The 21,824-nt window shown below is 42.7% G+C and overlaps 1 protein-coding gene across 3 annotated transcripts; it reads right to left on the bottom strand.

Moving 5' to 3' along the window:
* Positions 1 to 1,826: 1,826 nt before the first annotated feature.
* AREL1 (apoptosis resistant E3 ubiquitin protein ligase 1) lies at positions 1,827 to 21,339 on the bottom strand. Of its 3 annotated transcripts, none has more exons than XM_056852192.1 (19): positions 21,229 to 21,339; positions 20,082 to 20,141; positions 19,392 to 19,618; positions 18,584 to 18,821; positions 17,094 to 17,263; positions 16,828 to 17,008; positions 14,104 to 14,351; positions 13,160 to 13,237; positions 12,561 to 12,702; positions 11,290 to 11,411; positions 8,142 to 8,217; positions 7,527 to 7,636; positions 6,816 to 6,995; positions 6,571 to 6,696; positions 6,130 to 6,259; positions 5,989 to 6,047; positions 4,164 to 4,253; positions 3,036 to 3,211; positions 1,827 to 2,021 (listed from the first exon to the last, which is right to left on the bottom strand). In XM_056852192.1, the coding sequence occupies exons 2-19, from the start codon at positions 20,095 to 20,097 to the stop codon at positions 1,919 to 1,921; spliced, it is 2,472 nt and encodes an 823-aa protein (XP_056708170.1). In that variant the 5' UTR covers positions 20,098 to 20,141; positions 21,229 to 21,339; the 3' UTR covers positions 1,827 to 1,918. The 3 variants fall into 3 exon arrangements, with proteins under 3 accessions (XP_056708170.1, XP_056708171.1, XP_056708172.1); XM_056852193.1 differs by having other exon boundaries at positions 19,422 to 19,618; XM_056852194.1 differs by lacking the exon at positions 4,164 to 4,253.
* Positions 21,340 to 21,824: the final 485 nt, after the last annotated feature.

Genomic DNA, 21,824 nt, shown 5'->3' with positions numbered 1-21,824 from the left:
TTTTAATAAGAGCTACTGCTTGAAGAAAAACATCTGCCATGAAGGAAAATACAGTGGTGGTCTCTAAGCAAGCCCCCAAAAGGAAAAGACTCCCTGAGCTGTCCCCAATACTCAGAGTGCCAACATTTTATTTTTTTTGGCAGAGTGATGGCTTGTACTTCTGTACAGATGCGATGTGCATTCACCTCAAGGAAAAAAGTGAAAGCCTGCTTTGTCCCTTCAAACTGTTATTTCACATTTTTAAAATATGCACACCTATCTTTAAAAAAAGATGTCAATTTGTCATCTCAAAAAGCTGTAACCAAAATTTATAGCAGAATGGCTGAACTGGAAAAACTGGCACCACTGTAAAATATTTTTAAAGAGTTCACTTTTCGGAGATACCAAATGGAGATTCCAGCCTTGGGGAAAACAACTCCCTTAGTCCAGGCAGCTACATTGTTGGCCCCCCTCACTAAATAACCAGCCACCAACATCTTTCTTGACCACAAGAAATGCACTTTAGGTGCCAGCGGAGTACTGAATTCACAATCCACTCAGATTTTGGCTTTGCTGACGAGAACTGGTTAGACCGCCAACTCGGATCCCTGAATTCCCACTCCTTTATTGCCAAGGAAATAGGAGTCGTGGACAGCATGTAGTCAGAATTAGTCAGAGACACTGGTCAGTTAGTTATACATGGCTGCTCCCACTGTCTCCCAAACAGCCTGGAGAGTGGGTAGTGCAATATGTTGCCTTGTGAGCCCACCTGCTTAAGTGCCTCTATTTAATCCCCATAAAAACAAATGGAATGCATGGGACACGGAACACAGGAGAACTGGAAAGAAAGGAGGGCATGGGTAGCAGTGCCCGTTACCTACTCTGCTTGAAGCACACTAGTGAAATAAACTTTTGCTACCATGTGGTAGAGGTAGACACCACATCTTGTGGAATGGGAAGGACAAACTGCGAGGAGCTAAGCTCCATCTAACATTTATCACCCTGAATGTACTTCTGTACAAACAGAATTTTGATGCGCACAATAGCTGCCTCTTGACCTACCACTGTTGCTTCCAAAGTACCCTGAAAGAGAGGCGCTGGGATAGGCATTGGATCTCAGACACACTTATATTCATCCTCTATGAGGGAGGGGGGAAATCTGTCGAAGTTCATAATCACCGTCAAAACAAATCACTGGAGGAGAAATTCTTCTTTCCATTCAGCCACTGGAAGTCACTGCCACAACGCAAGTACATCCTGATGCCAGTGCCTGGTAGAGGTGGGTACAATGCCACTGCCAGGGAAAGCACTTGGGCTCCAGTGACAGAGATGCCACCTTCCCTCTGCACCAAGCAATGGCAGTGTCCAGTGCAAGGTGGCAAAGAGAATTTAAAGCCCTAATGGATCAGGCAGCAAAAGGAAGGAAGGATTGTTTTATGTCTTTCCACAATATCCAAATTGAAGGGGAATTAGTAATGTGAAAACTTGGGCCTAGGCATGGAAGGGTATTAAGGCTTCCCATAATCTGGGGATTTAGAGCTCCATACTAGTCCATTTATCCGCAAAACAATCAGAATCTTTTACATTAGAAATCTTCTGTATCAGACAGCAACTTTTGCTTATGGGCTTCCTTCCTTCAGAGGGTCACACCTTGCAAAAGGTGCCATGCCATCCCAACAGATGCACCCCCACTTCATTTACCACACCAAACTGAACTGAGACAGAAAAGGGAAGGAGGCAAGGTGAGCTCCCAGTCATTCCCACATTCTCCAGATGTGGGAAGGCCTCCATGTGACATTGCAGACGGACATTCCTGTCTGTGTGGTGCTCCTGCCCTGCCTCCTCTACCCCTAAGAGGGGCATCAGAATGAGCACTGAAGTGGGCCTGGGCTTTGCCCTGAAAAACAAAGGAAGCTGGATGGGCTTCTCCCTGGGGGAATCAGAGCATGCCGAAGCCCTCACAGCCCTCGCTGATGGCCAGCTGCAACATCTTGTGTACCTCTTCATAGGAATCGTAAGTAGGGAGGCACAGCTGGTTAAAACTGAAAGAAAGAAAAAGAACGAAAATAAAATAGTAGTAAACAACACTTAAACTTGCATGCTTTCAGCAATTCCCAGACAAGGGAATCTACTGCTCTGGTAGAACAGAGCGTGGTTCTCTGATCTCTCTGCTGCTAAAAGAACTTCATAATACCTCCTGGGATTGTCTAATTCGGTCCAAAATAAGATCATCTGGAGTCTCTGTGGAAGACCTGGCTTTAACTACTGAGGCCCATATTTTTAAAATTGTTAAACAGCGTTTCTTGGATATGAAGAGTCAGAAGTTACTCCCCATTCAACCCTTGGCCTGCTCCCCAGCAATGTTGGGTCTCAAGAACTTAACCGACAATATTCCCCATTATTTTCATACTCTGGACATCCCACCCCTCCGCAGAACCTTCTCTCTCGCTAGGGTTAATACCTTCCATATAGCATCATTGAAGGAAAGGCATCAACAAATACCAATCCAGGAAAGGATTTGTCCCTGTGATACTTATTCACTAGACTCAATTGATTATATTCTGTTTGTCTGCCCTCTATATGAATCACCCCATGGGAAATGGTTAAAAAATTGGCTTTCCAAATATCACCTACCTTCCCAAGTAAAACGTCAATTTTTATTGAATGATTCCGATCTGGAGGTTACTGTAGATGTTGCCAATTTTCTAGTGGATGTGATGAAAGTTCAAAAAGCCCAAAGTTTGTAATTTCTATTATTGGAATTTACTGGCCTATGTTTTTATCTTAATGACTGCATATTTTATGAACCTTCTGTAACAATTGTAATACTACTTATGCCATTAAAGGTTTTAAGTTTAAGTTTAAGTTACTGCTCTGGTACACATAGGATGCCATATGCTTGCTATGAGCAGCTCAACGGCCTTGAATGGATTTCAAGATAGCATTAACTGCAAGACAGAGGAAGGGGGGGACTGCAGATTATCAATATGCAGCTCACTACAGACACCTGAGAGGCGCTCACTCTCTGTGTCTGACCGCCCCAGCAGGTAACTCACCAAGTATGGGCAGTTGGCAGTGTACTGTGCGTCGGAGCTGCGATGATCTGGAAAGAGGGGCAGAGTGCAGCAAATCCTCCAGGAGGCAGCTGAGAAGAGCCAGTGGTGAACTGCAACAGCCTGGCCAGTTCCTCCTGCGTGAAACTGGACACCACGGTCCAAAACCACCGCATAACCTAGAAGACACAGTATAAAAATCAGGGGGAGAGAAAGGCAAATGCTGATCACAGGGAGAAGAAACTTGTTGAAGTCCTTGCAACACAGGCACTATAAAGATGCCAATTGTAAGAACATGTCTCCCAGGCCAAAATTTACATTCCTGTATTGTTTTCAAAACTGATTTATTTTATTTATTTAAAACATTTGCAGACATGCTTTTCCCTCAGAGCAGGTAACAAACAGTAAATAAATATTAAAATAATCAACAAATTTAATTACAACTGATAATTCTTTTGGGTGGTAGGAGGAAGATATGATCCCACAAAATCATGGGAATCCCATGATCCCATGACAAACATGGTAAGTAGTAAAACCACAGGAGTGTGCAAATGGCTGTACTCCTCATTTAGTATCTGGACTGACCTGGGGGGGTTGCTCCCTTGTAAATTATTTAAACCTGGTCTGAGTGATATTTTTAATTTACTTTTATTTCTTTACTTCATTGATATACTTTTTCTCCAACGGGGTCCCAAAGCAGCTTACCTTGTTCTCTTCACCTCCAATTTTATCCTCACAACAACCCTGTGAGGTAGGTGAGTCAGAGTATGACTGGCCCAAGGTCACCCAGCAAGCTTCCATGCACAGTGGGCACTCAGCTGGGTCTCCCAAATCCTAGTCAAACACAAACTACTATACCACAGCACAAAGCAAGTATAGAAAGCAAATATGCTGGAAAAAATCCCAGCGATATTAAGGGGCAAAAAATATATGAAAATGTAATGAGATCTTCAGAAAAGTTACACTTTGTCTACAAGTTTATTATCCAATCTTGCTTTTCCATTCACCCATATTTTCTTCAGTTTTTGTTTTTTAAATCCAGAAAGTTTCATTTTCTTGATAACACATTTCCTGCCTCAATCACCAGCATAGAACAATCACTCCATTGTGGCTGTGGCTTATTCTACTTACCTTTTCTCGGAAGTGCCAGGAACCACCCACTACAACAGCATGTGCTTTGAAATCACAGACACTGATGTCTCCAGTACCGCACATCAGCAACTGAAGAAAACAAAAGTTAAGAAGAGTGAGGCTCCAGTTTCCCCCCCTCAAACCACCCTTCATCCAAATATAGCATAGCAAGTACATCAGGTGCTAAAATTCTGAGCTAGGGCCATTACTCTATATTTACTCTAATGCACTCCGCAGAGTTAAGAAGAATGAAGGGAACTAATGTCAAAACTGAAAAGAGCAAGGGACAGTTATTGGAGCACAAAATAAAGGATGAAAATTCAGAGGACCATAAGCCCTTAAAGAACCACAAAGATCATTTCAAAATAGCTGCTATTGTCCTGGGGGCTCAGCTGATAGAAGCCCATTTACAGCTACTCAAAGTCCCTTTGCAGACACTGCATAAACCAATAGCAGCTCCATTACGCATTTGGGCAAATCACTGTGTAACTATTCAGCATTATGGCCAAGAAGCCCTTATTTAGAAGGCAAAAACAGCAGAACAAATTGTAAACAACTGCTACTTCTCACTTTAAAGCAATATTAGGGACCTGGAAACCCAAACAGACTTCCTGAACATACACAGCATGCAAGCTGATGGTTAAAAATAACAATAACTGGCTTGGACAAAAAGCCAATTGGGTCGGATCCAATGCTCATTTTCTACTGGAGGAAAGGCATTTTCATGGGGGTGTGTGGATTTCTTCCCACTGAAGACCCTCACATCATACCAGCCCCATTCCTAAGGGTCTCCAAACCATGACAACAGCATTTCGAGGGCTGCAGTGGGCTGTAAGGGGAAGAGGAAGTTCTATTCTGCAAGTACAACTCTGCTTGCAGCCCTTCGGATGTAATCCATTGTCTAGGGTTCCTTTTCAACATTAAATTTATAGGGCTCACAAGGAAAAGGCATATAGTCTAAAATGTCCCTGCTCCAGCTGCCTGCCAAGGACAGTTACCTCTTGGTGCCAGTCTACACCAAAGAAACACTATGACTGTACGAATCTGCCTTATATGAAAGTCAAACCACTGGTACATCTAGGTCAGTATTGTTTACTCTGACTGGCAGCAGTTCTCCAGGGTCTCAGGTACAGAAAGGCGTCGCCCAACACTTGCTACCTGAGATCCTTTTGCACTGAGATACTGAATACTGAACCTATGGCCTTCTGTATGTACTTGATCACTGAGACACAGCCCACGGAAGGAAGTACTGTTGGAGCTGCAGCTTCATAGTTCCTGAGGTTAGGAATGAACCTTGTAGTGATGAGGACAGGGAATGGGAAGGGAAGAACAGAGATTCAACTGGGTTGGGTAAGGCAGAGTGCTTTCTAAATTGCTCAGTGGAGATAAAGTACTACTGGCTGATAGGCAGATCCTTCTGAGTCTAATTATTGTGGGGGAAGAAGATTTACCTGGTTTATATGGACTGTGAAGTAACTATGATTAAAATTGGGGAGGGGGCTGCAGCTCAACGGCAGAGCATCTGATTGCCATGCATACGTTCCCCAGGTTCAATCCCAGGCTTCTCTTGTTAAAGGATCAAGTAGGAGGTAAAGACCTCTGAGACCTTGGAGAGCCACTACCAGTCTGAGTAGACCTTGATGGACCAATGGTCTGATTCAATATTAAGACAGCTTCATATGTACATATGTAAAGTTGTGCATTTTATACAAATATAAAGCATTCAAGGATAGGAATCACAGCTCTTAACGCAAGCTCTCTTGCATTTATCTGAGAGATAGAAAGAAATTATGGCAGTCTCAAAGACAGCTTTACTCAATCTTACCTCAAGTTCATTTTCATCAAAAATAGCTAAAAGGTTTTCAGGAACCAACTCATTGAGACCTGAAAGAGGACAGCAGAATGTATATTTATTTAGAAAATAAGGACCACATGAATCAGGAAAGGACACCATACACCACATTACCTTTCAAGAAGTGATCCACTTCCTCTCTAACCTGATTAGCCAATCTGTACTGCGCAAGTAGATTCAAGTAGAGAATTTTGTTTTCATTGGTAACTGGTACTTGAGAACCGCCAGTTACCAGCTCAATCTCCTGAAAGAAAGAGAAAATGCAGTTGCGCTTACCTGTAACTGCTGTTTATTGAGTGAGCTTCTGTGCAGGCACACATGAGAAGGGGAACGCTCGGCGGAGCTGATCTTTCTAGAAGCTTTCTAGAATCTTTTTCTCCATGGCTGGCCCACACATGCGCAGTCCCATGTGGGACTGCACAGAAGCCACAATGATGTAAACTGTTCATCTCATAAGAACAATAAGAAATTTTAAATGTATCGCTTCCCTCCTATTTCAACATTGTTACTTGCTCACTTTGCACAAACTGTACAGTCTGAACCAGTGTCTCTCACCTTCTCAAGCTGGCCCAGTTTGCTGTATTTTTCCTCAGCAAAGACTAGCTCCATCTCACTCACATCATTGTTCAAGATGAAGCAAACTTTTGATTTATAAAACTCTGGGTCATCCGTCTCAAAATACTAAGAGGAAAAGCAGCATGGGATGGAAGAGAAAAGAAATTGAAACATTTGCTGTGGAACCATGATTTGGTCACTGTTTCACACTCTAAAGCAATGCAGATGTAAAAAAATGATGTCACCTTATAATGCATCCGCAGTCCTATAATCTGAGCCAAGAAAGATCGGGTGAAACGAGCTCTCACCAGTTGCTTGTAAGCCCCTCCCAAAGATGACTCATACAGACACTTTCCAACTAGACGTCCCGCAAATTCATACACTTTCAGCCGCAAGTGAGGAGGCCGATTGGGGTTGGGGTGCACCTATAAACAACAGATCCCATAGTTACAATTATCATCACTTAGTCAGATAAAGAAGCTGGGAAAGCACTCTGAGCTCTTCTGCTTGCAGACTGTAGTCAAGTGCCTTCACATCTTTGTAACCTTGCTCATGAGCTAAAACTCAAGTATAAAGCTCTGTACGAGCAGGAGAGACCATCTGCTAGTCTGGTCCTATGCAAAAGAACATATACTTCAATCTCAGTGCAGCACACAGAGGCACTACATGTATAAGCATAAATGGAAGTATACGGAATATAAGATTAGGTATGAAAAGACTGCACTTGCCTACAATTTTCGCACACCACCCATCAGCATTTTTACCAGAGGTTCACATCAATTTCCCCTCTGATTTAAATTTGTCTGCTGGTATGTGTATTAAACAGGTAGGCCAATAGATTTCCTGCCACTGAAAGAACTTATAGTATGCATGTTCAACCATAAGCATCTGAATGGAAGCCACAAGCAGATGGGCCACTTCCTTTTTCCAGCAATGGGTGAAAGAAGGACACCCACCAGTGCTTGGTTGTTGTCACTGAAGCGGGTGAAAAGTTGATTGACGGTGTCAAATAAAGCTTTGCAGATCAATTCGAACCACTCTCTGCGAGGGCCTCCCCAGTCCAAGGCTAGAAAATAGAACAGGTTCAAGACCAATTAGATCTCGCAGAAGCCCTGTGCCTTCCAGAAATCAGCTAGTAAGAAAAGAGATCCATCTCTCTTCATAGATTATCATGTACAGTGCTAATGAAACATGATCCTTTCATAGTTGGTGGGAAAAATTTAGTATCTTTTATTTTTCACATTAGTGCTTTGTATTGTAAGCCATGTTGTATAATCGTGCAACATACTGAGAGGATATCTTGTAAATTAAAACTATAGCAGGATTCAAATAACCTGAAAGAGCTTTCGGCTTTGCTACATAGTTACTATCTTCTCTTAAATTAGCCATGTAACTTGTGCCCAATTTTTTGATCTACAAAATAAGAAGTATTTTATATTGGATTTGAAAGATATTATGGAAGCCATCAAATTTTTTTATCATAGGTAGAACAGTTCAAAGCAATACTCCTCTTACTCTCCCCTCATGTTTTCCTATGGGCAAAGGCTCTTGCAGTGAGCAAATGAACTCACCTTCTTCATCCTGGAAAATAACTTCAAAGTTCTTGCTCCAGTCCGAAATGGAAAAATTCCGTGTGGCTTTCAGAGACTAGAATTACGAAGTGAAATATGTTACTAGCAATCATGGCTCCAGTTTGCAAACCAGGAGGCTGACATGAGACCTTATTTCCATGAATTGACAAGAAGAATAAGCTACAGCCTTCAGCCAGGTAAATTCTTGCCTCTCACTGAACTAGAGAGATCATCACTATTTTGCAGTGGAATGATATTTCCCACTTATCCTCTGTGGATCCATCCTGCCACACAGGTCACTGGATGACTTTGGGTCAGTCACTCTCAGCATAACCTACTGCACAGGGTTGTTAACAGGGGCGAGCTCCTGAGCTTCTTGGAAAAAATGCAAAATAAAAATGCTAAGACAGATCTGGCTTAAAATACTAGTTATCAATATTTTATAATACCATCTCTGTATTCATATACAATTTCCCAATTCTTCTCCAAACTCCTGCTTCCCAAATTATCAGCCAATTTTGCATCCAATGTCTTTATTTATCTGCAAGGCACATTTATAACCATACTTTGTTTCTGAATTTTCCTAGTTTCTCTCTGAATTCTAATACTAGTTTATAACCCCTTTTCAGCTTTCTGAAAACTTGAAAATTACACTCTTATGTTTTTCATCCAACTCTTACATATATAAAAGCTGATTGAATCAATCTGGTGTATTGTTGTACTGGGTTTTGAGTTCATGCTCCTGTTCTGCTGGGAATGCACAGCACAAGCAAAAATCCCAGTGTAAATGCTGACAGACTTACAGAGTTATTGGCCATTAACGCATGGCCATAATCGAATTTGTTTGTCCCTGACCAATCTCAAGTTTTTTTTCCCCCACATTCAAAAAATTGAACGCTCGGGGACATAATCCAGGGGCAAACAAATTCGGCTGCTTTCCCCACCGGGTAGAAGGCATTGCAGGGCCCCGGCGAGGAAAGCAGTGGCGGCAGCACCTTTTCCTCCCCCCAACCCACACACGCCTCTTTCTCTCCCTCTCCCCATGCCCTCCTCCCTCCCCCCCCACAGCTGGCATTTGAAGCTCACCTCTGAGCAGCCTGCTGCCTGGATTCCCGCCATCAGAGGCGAGGCGGTGGCCCCTTCTGGCGCCAGGTCCACGTACTTCCAGCCACCACAAACCTCCACCCGGCAACCTTTCGCCGGGTGGAGGCTGGGCAGCTGGAAGTGCGCAGCCTTGACAACGGAAGGGGCCGCCGCCACTTCGCCTCTGACGTCGGGGATCCAGGCAGCAGGCTGCTCAGAGGTGAGCTTCAAATGCTGGCTGGGGGGGGGGGGAGAAGGTGCCGCCACGGCTGCTGCTGCTCTCCCCGCTGGGGCCGGGCAGTGCCTTCTACCCGGCGGGGAAAGGAGCCGCCGCTGCTGTGCTGCCGGGGCCCGGAAGTCTCCCAGCAGGGAGTTGATCCGGGCGAGCTCCTTCCTCTGTTGCACAGCTTCCATTTAAGTTGTGATAACAGAGGAAGGAGTTCTCCCAGGAATGTAGTGAAAGGGGGAGGGGTCAACACGCGCTTGTGCAAAGCATGTGCGTGAGGACCTCACCAATTCGCTGCATTCTTGGGAGAAAAGAGGGAGAAAGCAGCCATGCGTAAATGGCCACTGATTGTGGGGAAGAACTACAAGTTCTACAAGTTCTCTCTGGCAACTCTTAGCTCACACTTACACATTCAAATTATTTCAAGCCTGTTTCTGATCACTAAGCAGAGCCTACTCTCTGGTAACATTCACAGTAAGTATCATCCTCCACATCAAGTATTTTAATTTATCTCACATGAAGTTTAAACCCCTTGATCAGATCTGTCACCAGCAGCAGAGCTAGAGCTAATTATTTTCTTGGAGTTTATGCAATAGAGAGGCTGGGATTCAATAGTATATGCTTTTTGGAATTAAGAACAGTTTTTACAATGAGTCGCTGGCAATAAATAACGTATCTATTTGGAGCTATGAAAAGCAGCTAACCCAACATTGTTGCATCATTACTGAGCCAAAGTTAATTGCTCTTGGATATATTTCTATTACGCTCTGGAACTCTATGCTTTAAGAACCAACTACACTGCAATAGGACTCCAGTGAGTAGGACAGCTAGTCAGTTTTGTTATTTTTGTGCATTTCACTGCCACTGAACTATATGCCTTGTTTTTATATCATTTCTTGAATTTCTTCAATAAAGCCCTCTTTTGCTTTATGGTGTATGTTACTCTGGGAGTTACTGAGACCAAACCCAGGTAATGTTACTGCACCAAGGCAGGGTCAGCCTTAACAGATCCAAGCCACTGACATTCTGCTGCTCACTTATACAGCCTGGACACCTCCTTCAGAGCCTGGCATGGTCCACTAGGCTTTTAACCATCTAGAACCATTTTCTGCCCCTTAATAAGTCTTGTCACCTCAGTATGCACCCCTGACTCCAGATCATTTATTAAAAAATTAAATGAACAAGGTATGGTTCCCAATATAGGTCCGTGGTGGAAGCCAACTGCTCACTACCCTCCATTGTGAGTACTGCCTATTTATTCCTGCCCTCTGCTTCCTATTCTTTAAACAGTTCCCAGTTTATGAGAGGATCTTCCTCACCCCATGACTGTTAAGTTTGCTCAGTAGACTTTACATAAGGACGCTGTCAAACGTTTTTTGATCACCTCTTTCCACAAACTTTTCGACATTGTGTAAGGCTGTCTTAACTGGCTACTCCCTGCAGGTTAGTAAGGAAGCGATGAAGAATGACATAGTGCTACAATGTCTGAACAAAACAAGTCAATACTTGGAGGCAGCAATGGCTGCATCAACATAAAGTGGGCTGTCCTGGGAGCAACTGGGGCCCTTTCTACCTTACAGGCCAACTTCTCATCTAGTTTCTGCACCATTAGAAAAGACTGACTATGTAGAATTCTTGTGTCACGGCCAACACTACAAGTCTTGGAGAAGGGAATAATCTCATACTATATGCACGTGAGAAATACTATCCCAGCCCCATCCTAGTGTTGCTCATTCTGCATCAGAATGAACATGCATGTCCTCTGGAACAGTCTACACAGCCTCCTCTAAGAGAGTAACACAACCCCTCATAAAAAGTCTGCTATATAGATAAGCTTACCGATTCCAGAAGATTGTGGCGGCTGACTTTTAGAGTAACCTTGGAGTGGGGTCTCTTCATGTGCATCTGACGCAACTCCCTCTGGAAAAAGTTTACTTTGTCTTGAAAAGTCTCTGAACCTCCTGAAACCAATAAATCCTATGGTCATATCTCGATTAGCAACACACCACTAGCATCAAGACAATATTACCAGTCCTTTGTTACTGAAGATTGTGGTCTGCCATGGAGAACATGTGTTTGTGCTTCTTCTCAGGCTTATGTTTACAGCTAGTCAATTGCACAAGCTACCTGATCACAATGATTTTTTCAAACTGTCCTCAGAAGGGCTCACAATCTAAATAACAAAGGACCTGAGAAAAGAAGAGATGGCTAAACATACTAAAAAAGGTAAGCATTCTTTCATAATGCCCAACCCCTCTTCACTCACTCAACATTTCTTTGCCCTATTTACTCTCTTTTTCCCCACACCTATATTCTTGCACACAGCTCCTTCTCAAACATATGCAGCAGCTCCAAGTTCAAAAGCTCTATTCACCTTCTCCCATCCCAAGACCACCAAAGGAGGCGAGAATGAATAATAGAAACATCATGTATATTTGTTGCAACTGGGTCAAATCCTTCGAAGGAATACCAGAAAGAAACCTATGAGCAGGAAAGCTGAGGGAGATGGGCTTGTGACGCTCTAGTCACTTAATCAGTCCTAAATTAAGCTATACAACTGTTGCAATAACACTTTGTTAGACACTGTGCAAAATCCATAAGTGATGCAGTCCCTAAGGAGACTGCTTGCAGTCTATACCAAGTAATTAACAAACAACCCTGCCAGTAGCTGTTTTATTATTTTATGCCAGCTAGGAGGCATTAGAGACTAAGCCAGGGATCCCCAACGTAACTCCTGTGGAAACCATGAAGCCTACTGACACCATTCTTGGTGCTAGCCGAGCGTTTTAAAAAGTAGATGGGGCTTCTGCCCAGTGGGGCTTCTGATAAACTGTGTATGAGCATGAAAATAGTGTTAAATAATATGTTCACTTTAAAAGGCATCCTGTTAAACAAAGGAGCTTCCTGAAATGTTGAAGAGTGGCTATTAGAGTTATGCATGACCTCGCTCCCTGACCTTCTGTGGTTGGCTCCGCCTCCTGTGGCAGCCATGATATGGTTGCACCCGCCACCCGCCACCCTGTGTCAGAACTTGAAAGGTGCCCGCAGGCTGGAAAAAGTTGGGGACCCCAGACAAAGCCGTAGAAGCTTATACCCCTTATTCCCTTTACCTATATTTTTATGCAGAGAGCGAATGAAAGTGGCTGCCAGGATGTTCCTCTCCTTGCAACTGAGCTCCACGGGGGGCTGTATCCCATCATCCACCACCAGTGTCAGCAGCTTGTGCACAGGATCAGGCCCATGGTAAGAAAACTAGCAGCAAAGAGATGCAGGAAAGGAGTGAAACCAACTTTCACCAGAAGAGCACGGCACATGGATTAGATATAGTGAGATTGCCCTCTGCGCATGTTTCCCTTGCCCAGCCTTCCACTCAGAGCCAAAGCTGCCATCAAACATCCAGCTGAGATGTCCTGCGTGGAGCTGAGCTGATGCAAGCAACAAGCCTCAGTGCAGGAGGGAACAGAGCTAGATGTTCACGGAGACAGGAGAGTAAATTATAAAGACAGAAGATGAAAATTATGGCTAGGAGCAGAAAGCAGTATAAATGGAAACCACGACAGGCTCCCAAGCTTGAGGAAGAGGTGACAGACTGTTTCAAAGGTCTGTGATGCTGACTGATAAATGGGAATGATGCATTCCCCCAAAAGTATCTTCTTCAAAACAGACATCAAAACCCACCACTCAGCACCCGGTAATTTCAAAAACTCACCTTAGTTCCAGGGCACACTCTGAAGGTAAAGAGGCGCCACGGAATGATCTTCAAGTAGAACTCCTTTACAGAGAATTGCTGTGAAGTCAAAGAAAGCCAATCATGGTATTGTGAATGCAATACTGCAAAAAAAGTTCAATAATGGACAAGCCTAAAGAGAAACCTTTCGTAATAGAGAGGAAAATAATTTTCACAAGTCTGAGCTATGTCAACTCTTCACAATATTTGTATCCACTGCCCTTCCATTCAGCTAAGAAAAGGAAATGGTGTGTGTGTGCGTGAGGGAGAACGACATTTGTACAGTATACATAGAAGCCCTCCTCTCTAAAGAAACCTGAGTTGCATGAAACCGTTTGCCTGTGTGCCCTGGGTTAATATATTTTCCAAAGTGCTCTGCCTGCCCTTTCAAACTTTGTGCACTTCAGCAACATCCCACACTTTAGTTGTCGATTTTTTTCCCTAGAAGGCAAGATGACCAGATCACACCAATTCCTCACAACTATAAGTTTTTTGCAGCAATCAAAAGACTTGTGATTTATTTATAATGTTCTTACGGCATTCTATCCCTAATTAACAAAAAATGTACATTGAAGGCTTGTGAATCACTAATAATTTAGTGCACCAGAAGACATTGTTTTGCTCCTCATCTTCTGTTACCCTTTCAGACAAACGTGCCAGCGATTGTCCAAACTGCAATTACAACATTCAGCCCCAGTTCAAATATCTGGTTAGATACAAGGAAGGTATGGACAGTCTAATTTTTAGCATCTTCTTGCAAAATTCCCTCAGCTGTTTTACAGCACTATGGATGATTTCCAACAAAACAGTAACAATAGTCAACCATCAAACTGAAGCAATTTTTGATTGGTTAACAGCAGCCATACACCATGGTAATAATAGGAGCTGTGCAAAAACTGTTCCTGTTTCCTCAAATATATTCTTACCTTGGGTGAAACATAGCAATACACTTTTTTTGGTTTCTTCACTCTCTCAGGGGTCTGGCTGTCAGACGGAGAGTCCTCGTCCTCATCTTCAGTAGCAGTGGAAGGGCGGCGCTGAGAGGCACCCAAATGGAGGGGTGGAAGGTGCCACTGTGTGTTGGCATAGCTACTAGCATTGTAAAGATAGGCCTCAAAATAGATACTGACCCCTGAGGTAGAAACATTTCGCTCTACAATATTCTTCTCATTCTCTGCAACATATGAACAGATGAGTATAAAGCCTAATGTGGTCAAAACTTACAAGGCCTTAACAACACATTTATTTTTATTTATTTATAACATATATATCCCACTTTTCTGCCCTTACAAGGCCACCAAGGCAGCCCTGAAATTGCCTTATTCTGAATCAAGATCATATGAATCATATTGTCTACCAAAATGGCAGCAGTTCTCCAGGGACTCCTATCTGCTACCCGATTCTTTTAAAGGGAGATGCCAAGGATTGAACCCTGGACCTTCTGCACACAAAGCAAATGCTCTAGTACTAAGCCATGGCCCCTGCACAAATAAGCTGGATTTTGAAGCTTGATGGCTGAGAGATCACTTACCTAAATATATCCAAAATCACTTATTTTTCCCCCAAGTCTATGGCTTAGTTTAGACCGAGCCGAGAAGTTACTGAAAGTGGTCCGTGAATGTACATGCCCACTAAGCACAGTCATTTTGATCTTTGTCATTACGTATTTTCTCAATCAACAGTGATTCATTACAACTACTATCACATGGGAGATCCACAAAAAATCTGATGCTAAAAAACAGTCCTCATTGTGACAGACAGGAGGCTATCCTGCCTCTGAAGGGAAAAATGGCCATCCCTAATAAGCCTATGGGAGAGCTGGGATGTTTCTCCTAAGCGCCCCCTTCCACACAGCCTAGCTCCAAAGGATAGTGAATGGGGACTAATCCTTCAACAAGGATAGTGGTAGGGCTCAAAGCTGAATTCTCCTTTGCTACCAAAAGAATTGCAAGAGTAAGAGTTGTATTCAGAAGATAGGTTTCCTCCAAACCTCATTATTCTCTCTCCTCTCGCCCCCTACTTCCTCAGTGAACTTTCATGAGTGACTTATTTGCATAGTATCATAACTTTGTCTTTAAGTTGCTATGTAGGTTCACAGAAGTGCAAGAGGAAATATGTGTAAATATGAGATGTATAATGGCCCTATAACAAAACAGAATAAATCCAATATGTCTTTAGATTGGAGAATCTTCCCTGCTCATGTGCACTATAAATGAAAACTACCCTGCCACGGAAGCCAAAAGGCCTCCTCTAACTTCAGCTTTCAATTACAACTAAATTCCTCCACAAAAAAACAAGAACAAATTCCACATGTTCACTAACCACTGCCATTCTTTGGGAGTTCTACAAACGAAAAGGGGGAAAGGGAGAACAGTGTGGCTATCTTTCCTTTAAAATTATATAAAGTACTCTTCTTCTGGGATACACTCCTTTTTATTTGCTTGAAGTGCAAAGATCATTTTAAGGTTGAATTTCAGGTGCCAGTATAAAATAATGCCTCTAAATTTGATCCTTATTTATTTTTGGCCTTACAATCCAATGGAAGAGGCTGCAGATTAGACAGGCAGAGGTTGATGCAGAAACAGCAATTATGCTCCAATTGCATTGAAGAAGAAGAAGGAGGAAGAAGAGTTGATTTTTATACCCCAATTTTCTCTCTTTAAGGAATCTCAAACCGGCTTACAATCGAATTCCCTTCCTCTCCCCACAACAGACACCTGGTGAGGTAGGTGGGGCTGAGAGAGTTCTGAGAGAACTGTGACTAGCCCAAGGTCAGTCCAGCAGCCTTCATTTGGAGGAGTGGGGAAACCAGTACGGTTCACCAGACTAGAGTCCTCCGCTCATGTGGAGTGGGGAATCAAACCCGGCTCTCCAGATTAGAGTCCACCGGTCTTAACCACTACACCACACTGGCTCTCTATATTGAAATCAAAATTAGCAATGGTACTTGGTGCTTAGGGGACTTGGTAACTAAAAGCTTCATTTTTTTCCTTTTTGAAAAAGAAAAGCAGCTTGGGGAGAAGAGAATATTGGGGGGGGGAGTGATTAACCCTTTTCTCTCCAGCCTCTTCTCCATTCCAAATGGCCTACCACTGAAACAATTATGTCATGGAAAGGTTTTGGAGCACTGTTTACAGTGTAGTTAAGCAAAATGCTTACTTAGACTGAGCAGATGGAGAATGCACTTTATCAGTGTTTCACGTCAATAAATATCCTTTGGCTCACTCAGGTACATAACTGAGTGAGCCCTTGTTCAATAACAGTTTTGCAAGGGTGTTCCATTTGCCCTCCTTTACCAGCAATATATCCATGAAATCAACAAGAGGGCAGCAATGGGTTCCACAAAATGGTCACATTTCCATGAGAGAGAGCCCACTAGCATGGTACAGTAGCTAAAATGTTATGTTTGGAAGGGAAACACAGGTTTGAAACCCCATTCAGTTATTAAACCCACTTGGTTGACTTGGGTAAGTCTCTACCTCTCAGGCTAAGCTGCCTTATAGATTAGCTGCATGGCTGCAATGTCATATCTTTGAAGGAAGAGTGAGATCTAAATGCGATAAATAAAAACCAATCCATTGTAAATGCTCTAGAAGGCAACATGCGGATGAGTTGAAATGTAGGCAACTGTAATGTCCTTCTCAACTTACCAGTTAAAACAATGATATCAAACTCTCCATTGCTAATAGGGTGGTTTTGGTAGGAGATGCAGGCACGGAAACACCCCCTGCGGAGCAGGGTGAGTCTCAGGAAAACCTGACAAGTCTTTTGATTCGATACCACAGACTTTTCAAACAAAATCTCAGAAGACTCCTCTTCTTCGGGACCAAGCTAGATAAAAGGAAAAGTATTTTAGTAGGATTAATGGATGCGTTCTGGCTCCTGATAAGGCAGAAGGGGACACAATCTTGCTTACCTCATGGATGGAGAGGCTGTAATTGTGCTCATCTATCAGTAATATTGAGTTACTGGTGGGGTTATCATATTCATCTCTGGGCACTATCTGCAAGGTGTGTGGCTGCCCACAAGTCAGCACCAGAGTGGAGAAATGGCAAATAATTTTGGTTTTGGAGGGAACCACCATCCCTGGAATAAAGAGGGGGGGGGAATCAGTTTATCAGCACACTGGCGTTTTAACATTCATAAGGAATTACTAAAATATTAGTAGGACAAAATGAAGAAAATTGCCTAAGTTTAGAACCCCACTTAGCAGAAATCAAAGCTGCTGAATAATAAAAACGCACAGAATGGTGTCATGAATTTTAGTATCACCATCCTGGAGAAAGTTAGTTCTCAGTTTTTGTTTGATGAGTATTACTCACTGTGGTAGAAACATCAATTAAATAGTGGTAAGTTAAAGCTCATTTGCATCACTGGGAAAACACAGTATAAGTTAATACTCTAATATGGGTGACTAGTGTACAGCACTTGGCATGGCAACAAGGGTACCTGATGATTTAGGGTTCAAGAACCGCAGAACCAAGTTAGAACTTGGCTAAGGAATTAAAAGTTCAGAGGTACAGCTGAGAAAAACAGCCTATATGCCAAGAAGGAGATGCAATAAATTGCAGGTAAGCAGAGTGAGTTACTGGAAGACCCTCTGGTAAATATCTGAAGGCAGGAAACAAGATAATTTAAAAAGTGTGTGGCTAAGCCAGTGAGGGAAAACTGGGGGACAGTTTGTGCAAAGTAATAATCAAAACAGGAACTGCTACATGAGGTAACAAGCAAAGATAACAAGGAGAAAGGTGGAATGCGAATGGTTAGGAATTTAAGCTTTTTCTTCACTTGAACACTTAAAAGTGTGTCTTGGACACAATGTGGTGACAGTCAGAAGAGACAGTGGCAATGAGATGGCGCAATTGACCTTTTGAGCTATTCACTGACAGTGACAGAAACATTTTCCTTTAAATTTGGACATTCACTGAAATGCAGAATATTCATGGGCAGGAAAAATTCAGAAATATACTACCCAAAGAACCAATCCTGTCTCTACACTCTCCAGAACAGCAGGAGAAGAGCTCAGTAGGACCATGGCTGCCTACGTGTTCCTTGTCATCCTGAGGAAGACTAAACATGCTCTCTACCACTGAAGTGAATGCCTGGCCATCTTGTCACTTTCAGCTGGTACTACTGATTCTCTGTGGATAAAATAATGCATTTTAACTTTGCTAGAAGTGTGTACTATTGCATTTAGCAAACCATTTTGATTCATAAATCTAACTGGCTGTGTTTATGGTTGGTCTTGATCTCACCAGAATCCCGACGAGAACCTGGGGCACTGTAATTTACCTACAGTGGAGCACAACATAGCAGGCTAAATAACTGTAGCAGAAATAGTATGAGGCATATAACGTATGTCATATTTCTGTGTCTTGCCTTGGTATTAGCCTACCCAGGCCTTACCTGGCTGAAAGACTTTGTAATAAGGGCTATATGCCACATTCAATCCCCCAATTTTTACACTGATCTCATAGCGCCCAGCCTTGCGCACAGTGAATGCCACCTTCACCACATTCGAATTGGGTTCCTGAAGCACTTCCTGGGTTACTGGAATATCCACTGCTAGCTCCACATGGCAGATATGAATTCGTAACCCCACGGGGCGATGAGCAGGGAAGGGCTGGCCATTCTTGTAGAACAACTGCATGAAGAATTAAGAAGCCCAGGTGAACAGTAAGCCACAGACGTACTACAAACATAGTAAATTGTGCACCAGTAAAAAGGAAAGCATCTCAAAGCTCCATGTTGTGAATGGTGTCCCAAATTAAGATAAGGTATGGCACTGGAAATACCTCCAAGCTTCCAACATGCTTTGATAAAAGTGTTTATACTATTTAAGAAGAAAAAGATACAACCTTCTCCAAACATGCTTCAGCACAGGTAACCTCCAAACCATATGCTTGTATATACAGAAATCTTAACAAAATTATGCCCAGAAGAAAAGTGGATACAGCTATATCTTTTCAGGGAAATAATTAAGCTTAACTTGCATGAACCTGGAAACCCACACAAACGCACTACAAAAGCATACAACCTGCCCCGTAGACGTATCTTAAGTCTTTGGTGATGATATACATCAGCATGGAAAACATTCAGCCTGTATAATGACACTAACACAAAAAGCCACAAAGGAAAGACACTGGAACAGGCCACCTTAGCTAAATCTAGACCCAAGCCCCAAATTGTAGTGGAAAAAGAAACATCCCCTTACATGCACTCGGAAGGCCATGCTGTGGCCCACCTCATAGGGGTCCTTCCAATCCCAGCAAACTTTGCAAGAGCGGGGGTCCAAGTAGTTGCCTCGCACGTAGTCATAAATGGTCCGCTCCCCTCGGCGTTCCCGATCCTCATGCTGGAGGAAGCTGACTACACGTGCGGCAAGCTCAAAGAGGAACTTAATGGTGAAAAAGAAAGCTACCACAGACACTGTGATCCCACCTGTCACAAAAAGAAAATACACAGCCGTCAGAATTCAGAAAGACATGGAGAACTGATGGACATGGAGATTGGGAACTGCATGCTGTTCAAGGCAGGAATTCATAAGCATCTGGAAGTCTCACAGAGAGAATGACTTCACCACACAGGACCTTTAAGGCAGGGTGAACGGCATAGTCTGAGGCACTGTTACAGTGCAGCTAAGTGTCAACTACTTTATTTATTGAGGAAAGAGGAGAGATTTGGCTTTTCTGTCGCTGGCATCAAAATGTCTTGGGAAGTCTTTTACCTTAACAAGAGGTTTACAAAAAGAAAAGAAATGAGCTAGGTGTGAGAACAATGGCATGCCAGAAGATGATATTCAAGCTCAGTATTAGCAAACTGGATTCTGATCACTGAATATGAGTTAAAAGAAATTGACCTTGAAAAAAAATTGTGTCCTGTGAACAACTGATTCTTTGCTTACCAATAATGTAAAACATCAGGTCCCTTCAATGAAACACACAGCCGAGGATCACAGCTGCATCTGGAATGAAAAAAGGAGAACCCATTCAGTACCCCACTTCCATCTTTGCACATCACAGGAAATGTATGTTTTTCAGATGCAACATCAACCATTTCCTAGCCCTTTCCACTCCAACCCCCCACCTGCTTCCTTCTTGTAAAATTTTTAAAACAATGATAATTCTACACCATAGAACTGTAAAGTGAAGTTATAATGTATGGTTGTTCTTAGACAATATTTATATGTTAATTTGTGTTAGAACTGGAAATCACCAAGTGAATACTGACAATTATTTGAGTTTTCAATAATTTTTCTTGCTTAGATTGTTAACGAGTAAATTTTAACAATTTATCATTTCTGGCATTAACATACACATGTGTGTGTGTTAAGTGCCGTCAAGTTGCTTCCAACTCATGGCGACCCTATGAATGAAAGTCCTCCAAAATGTCCTATCTTTGACAGCCTTATTCAGATCTTGCAAATTGAAGGCTGTGGCTTCCTTTATTGAGTCAATCCATCTCTTGTTGGGTCTTCCTCTTTTCCTGCTGCCCTCAACTTTTCCTAGCATGACTGTCTTTTCCAGTGACTCTTGCCGTCTCATGACGTGACCAAAATACAACATACACATACCATAATGAAATAAAGAAAATGCAAAGAAGTCTGCAAAACCTTCGGCAGGTGTACTGACACCAAATGTCAGAGCAGAGAAGAAAAATCCTTGCTCATCTTGGGCTATCAACCCCATCACCAGCATTGTCCCAGTTTTGTATCTATTATGCACACAAACCATTTTTCCAAAAGTGAAGTTAGCACAGCAATTGTCAGTAGTAACAGGATAAAAAAGTGGGCCATCACACAGGAAAAGGAGTTGTATTTGCTTGCCTTTCTTTTCACTTAAATCAAAAACCAACACTGCTCAATTTTTCTACTCTAAAGAGCATGGAGAGTTCCAGAAAGAACATCATGACACACCAGGTACCTTTATATATGCCAGCCCCAAATAGCAGCAAATTGTATTATGTTGATTTTTTCCATTTCTGACTGTCAATGATCTAAACTGTAGTTCACCGCTTGCAGAAGTATCTCCTCCACCCTTGCAACAACATACCTTTACACAAACTCCCATGCCCTGAAAGACAATAGGGGAGTGCCGATTCCTCAGAACCTTTTTGTTCAGCACACAAAATCCAGGAAACTGTCAGGAAGTGATGAGTGCCAGATCATCATGAAGAAAAGCAATTCAGGAATTCACAATACAGGTTCACAGCTAGGGAATCAAGCATACCAAAGAGTCTCCCATCCCAAAGAGTGGCAGTCTGCATTGCCGCATCATGCAGCCCTAGCTTTGTTGGCACATCCTCCTGAAATTCCTCCTGAAATTAAGGACAAGAAATTAAAATCATTACATTTATGAAATGATCAAATGGCTGGTCAAGCAGATCAAAGACGTCCTCACCACTGCATTGCACACAAGAGTTGCAACCGCCATAGACATTCTGGTAGAAGAACACAACATATGAAAAATCACAAAATATCCCAACACTCAAGTTAAGGGAAAGTACACCACCACCTATGCCTACAAAAGGATATCAATGAATATTAAGCAAGGATTGGTGAAGCTCCTTATCTATTGTGCTGAAGTAACATTTCTGCTTCCTCTGAGATGTCTACAGCTTTAGTAATCTTCCTCTACTCACTACGAGT

This window comes from Euleptes europaea, chromosome 6 (genome assembly GCF_029931775.1).
Source record: "Euleptes europaea isolate rEulEur1 chromosome 6, rEulEur1.hap1, whole genome shotgun sequence".
Lineage (NCBI taxonomy): Eukaryota > Metazoa > Chordata > Lepidosauria > Squamata > Sphaerodactylidae > Euleptes > Euleptes europaea.
Note: the sequence above shows the minus strand (reverse complement) of the source record. Positions and strands in the feature narration are given on the sequence as shown.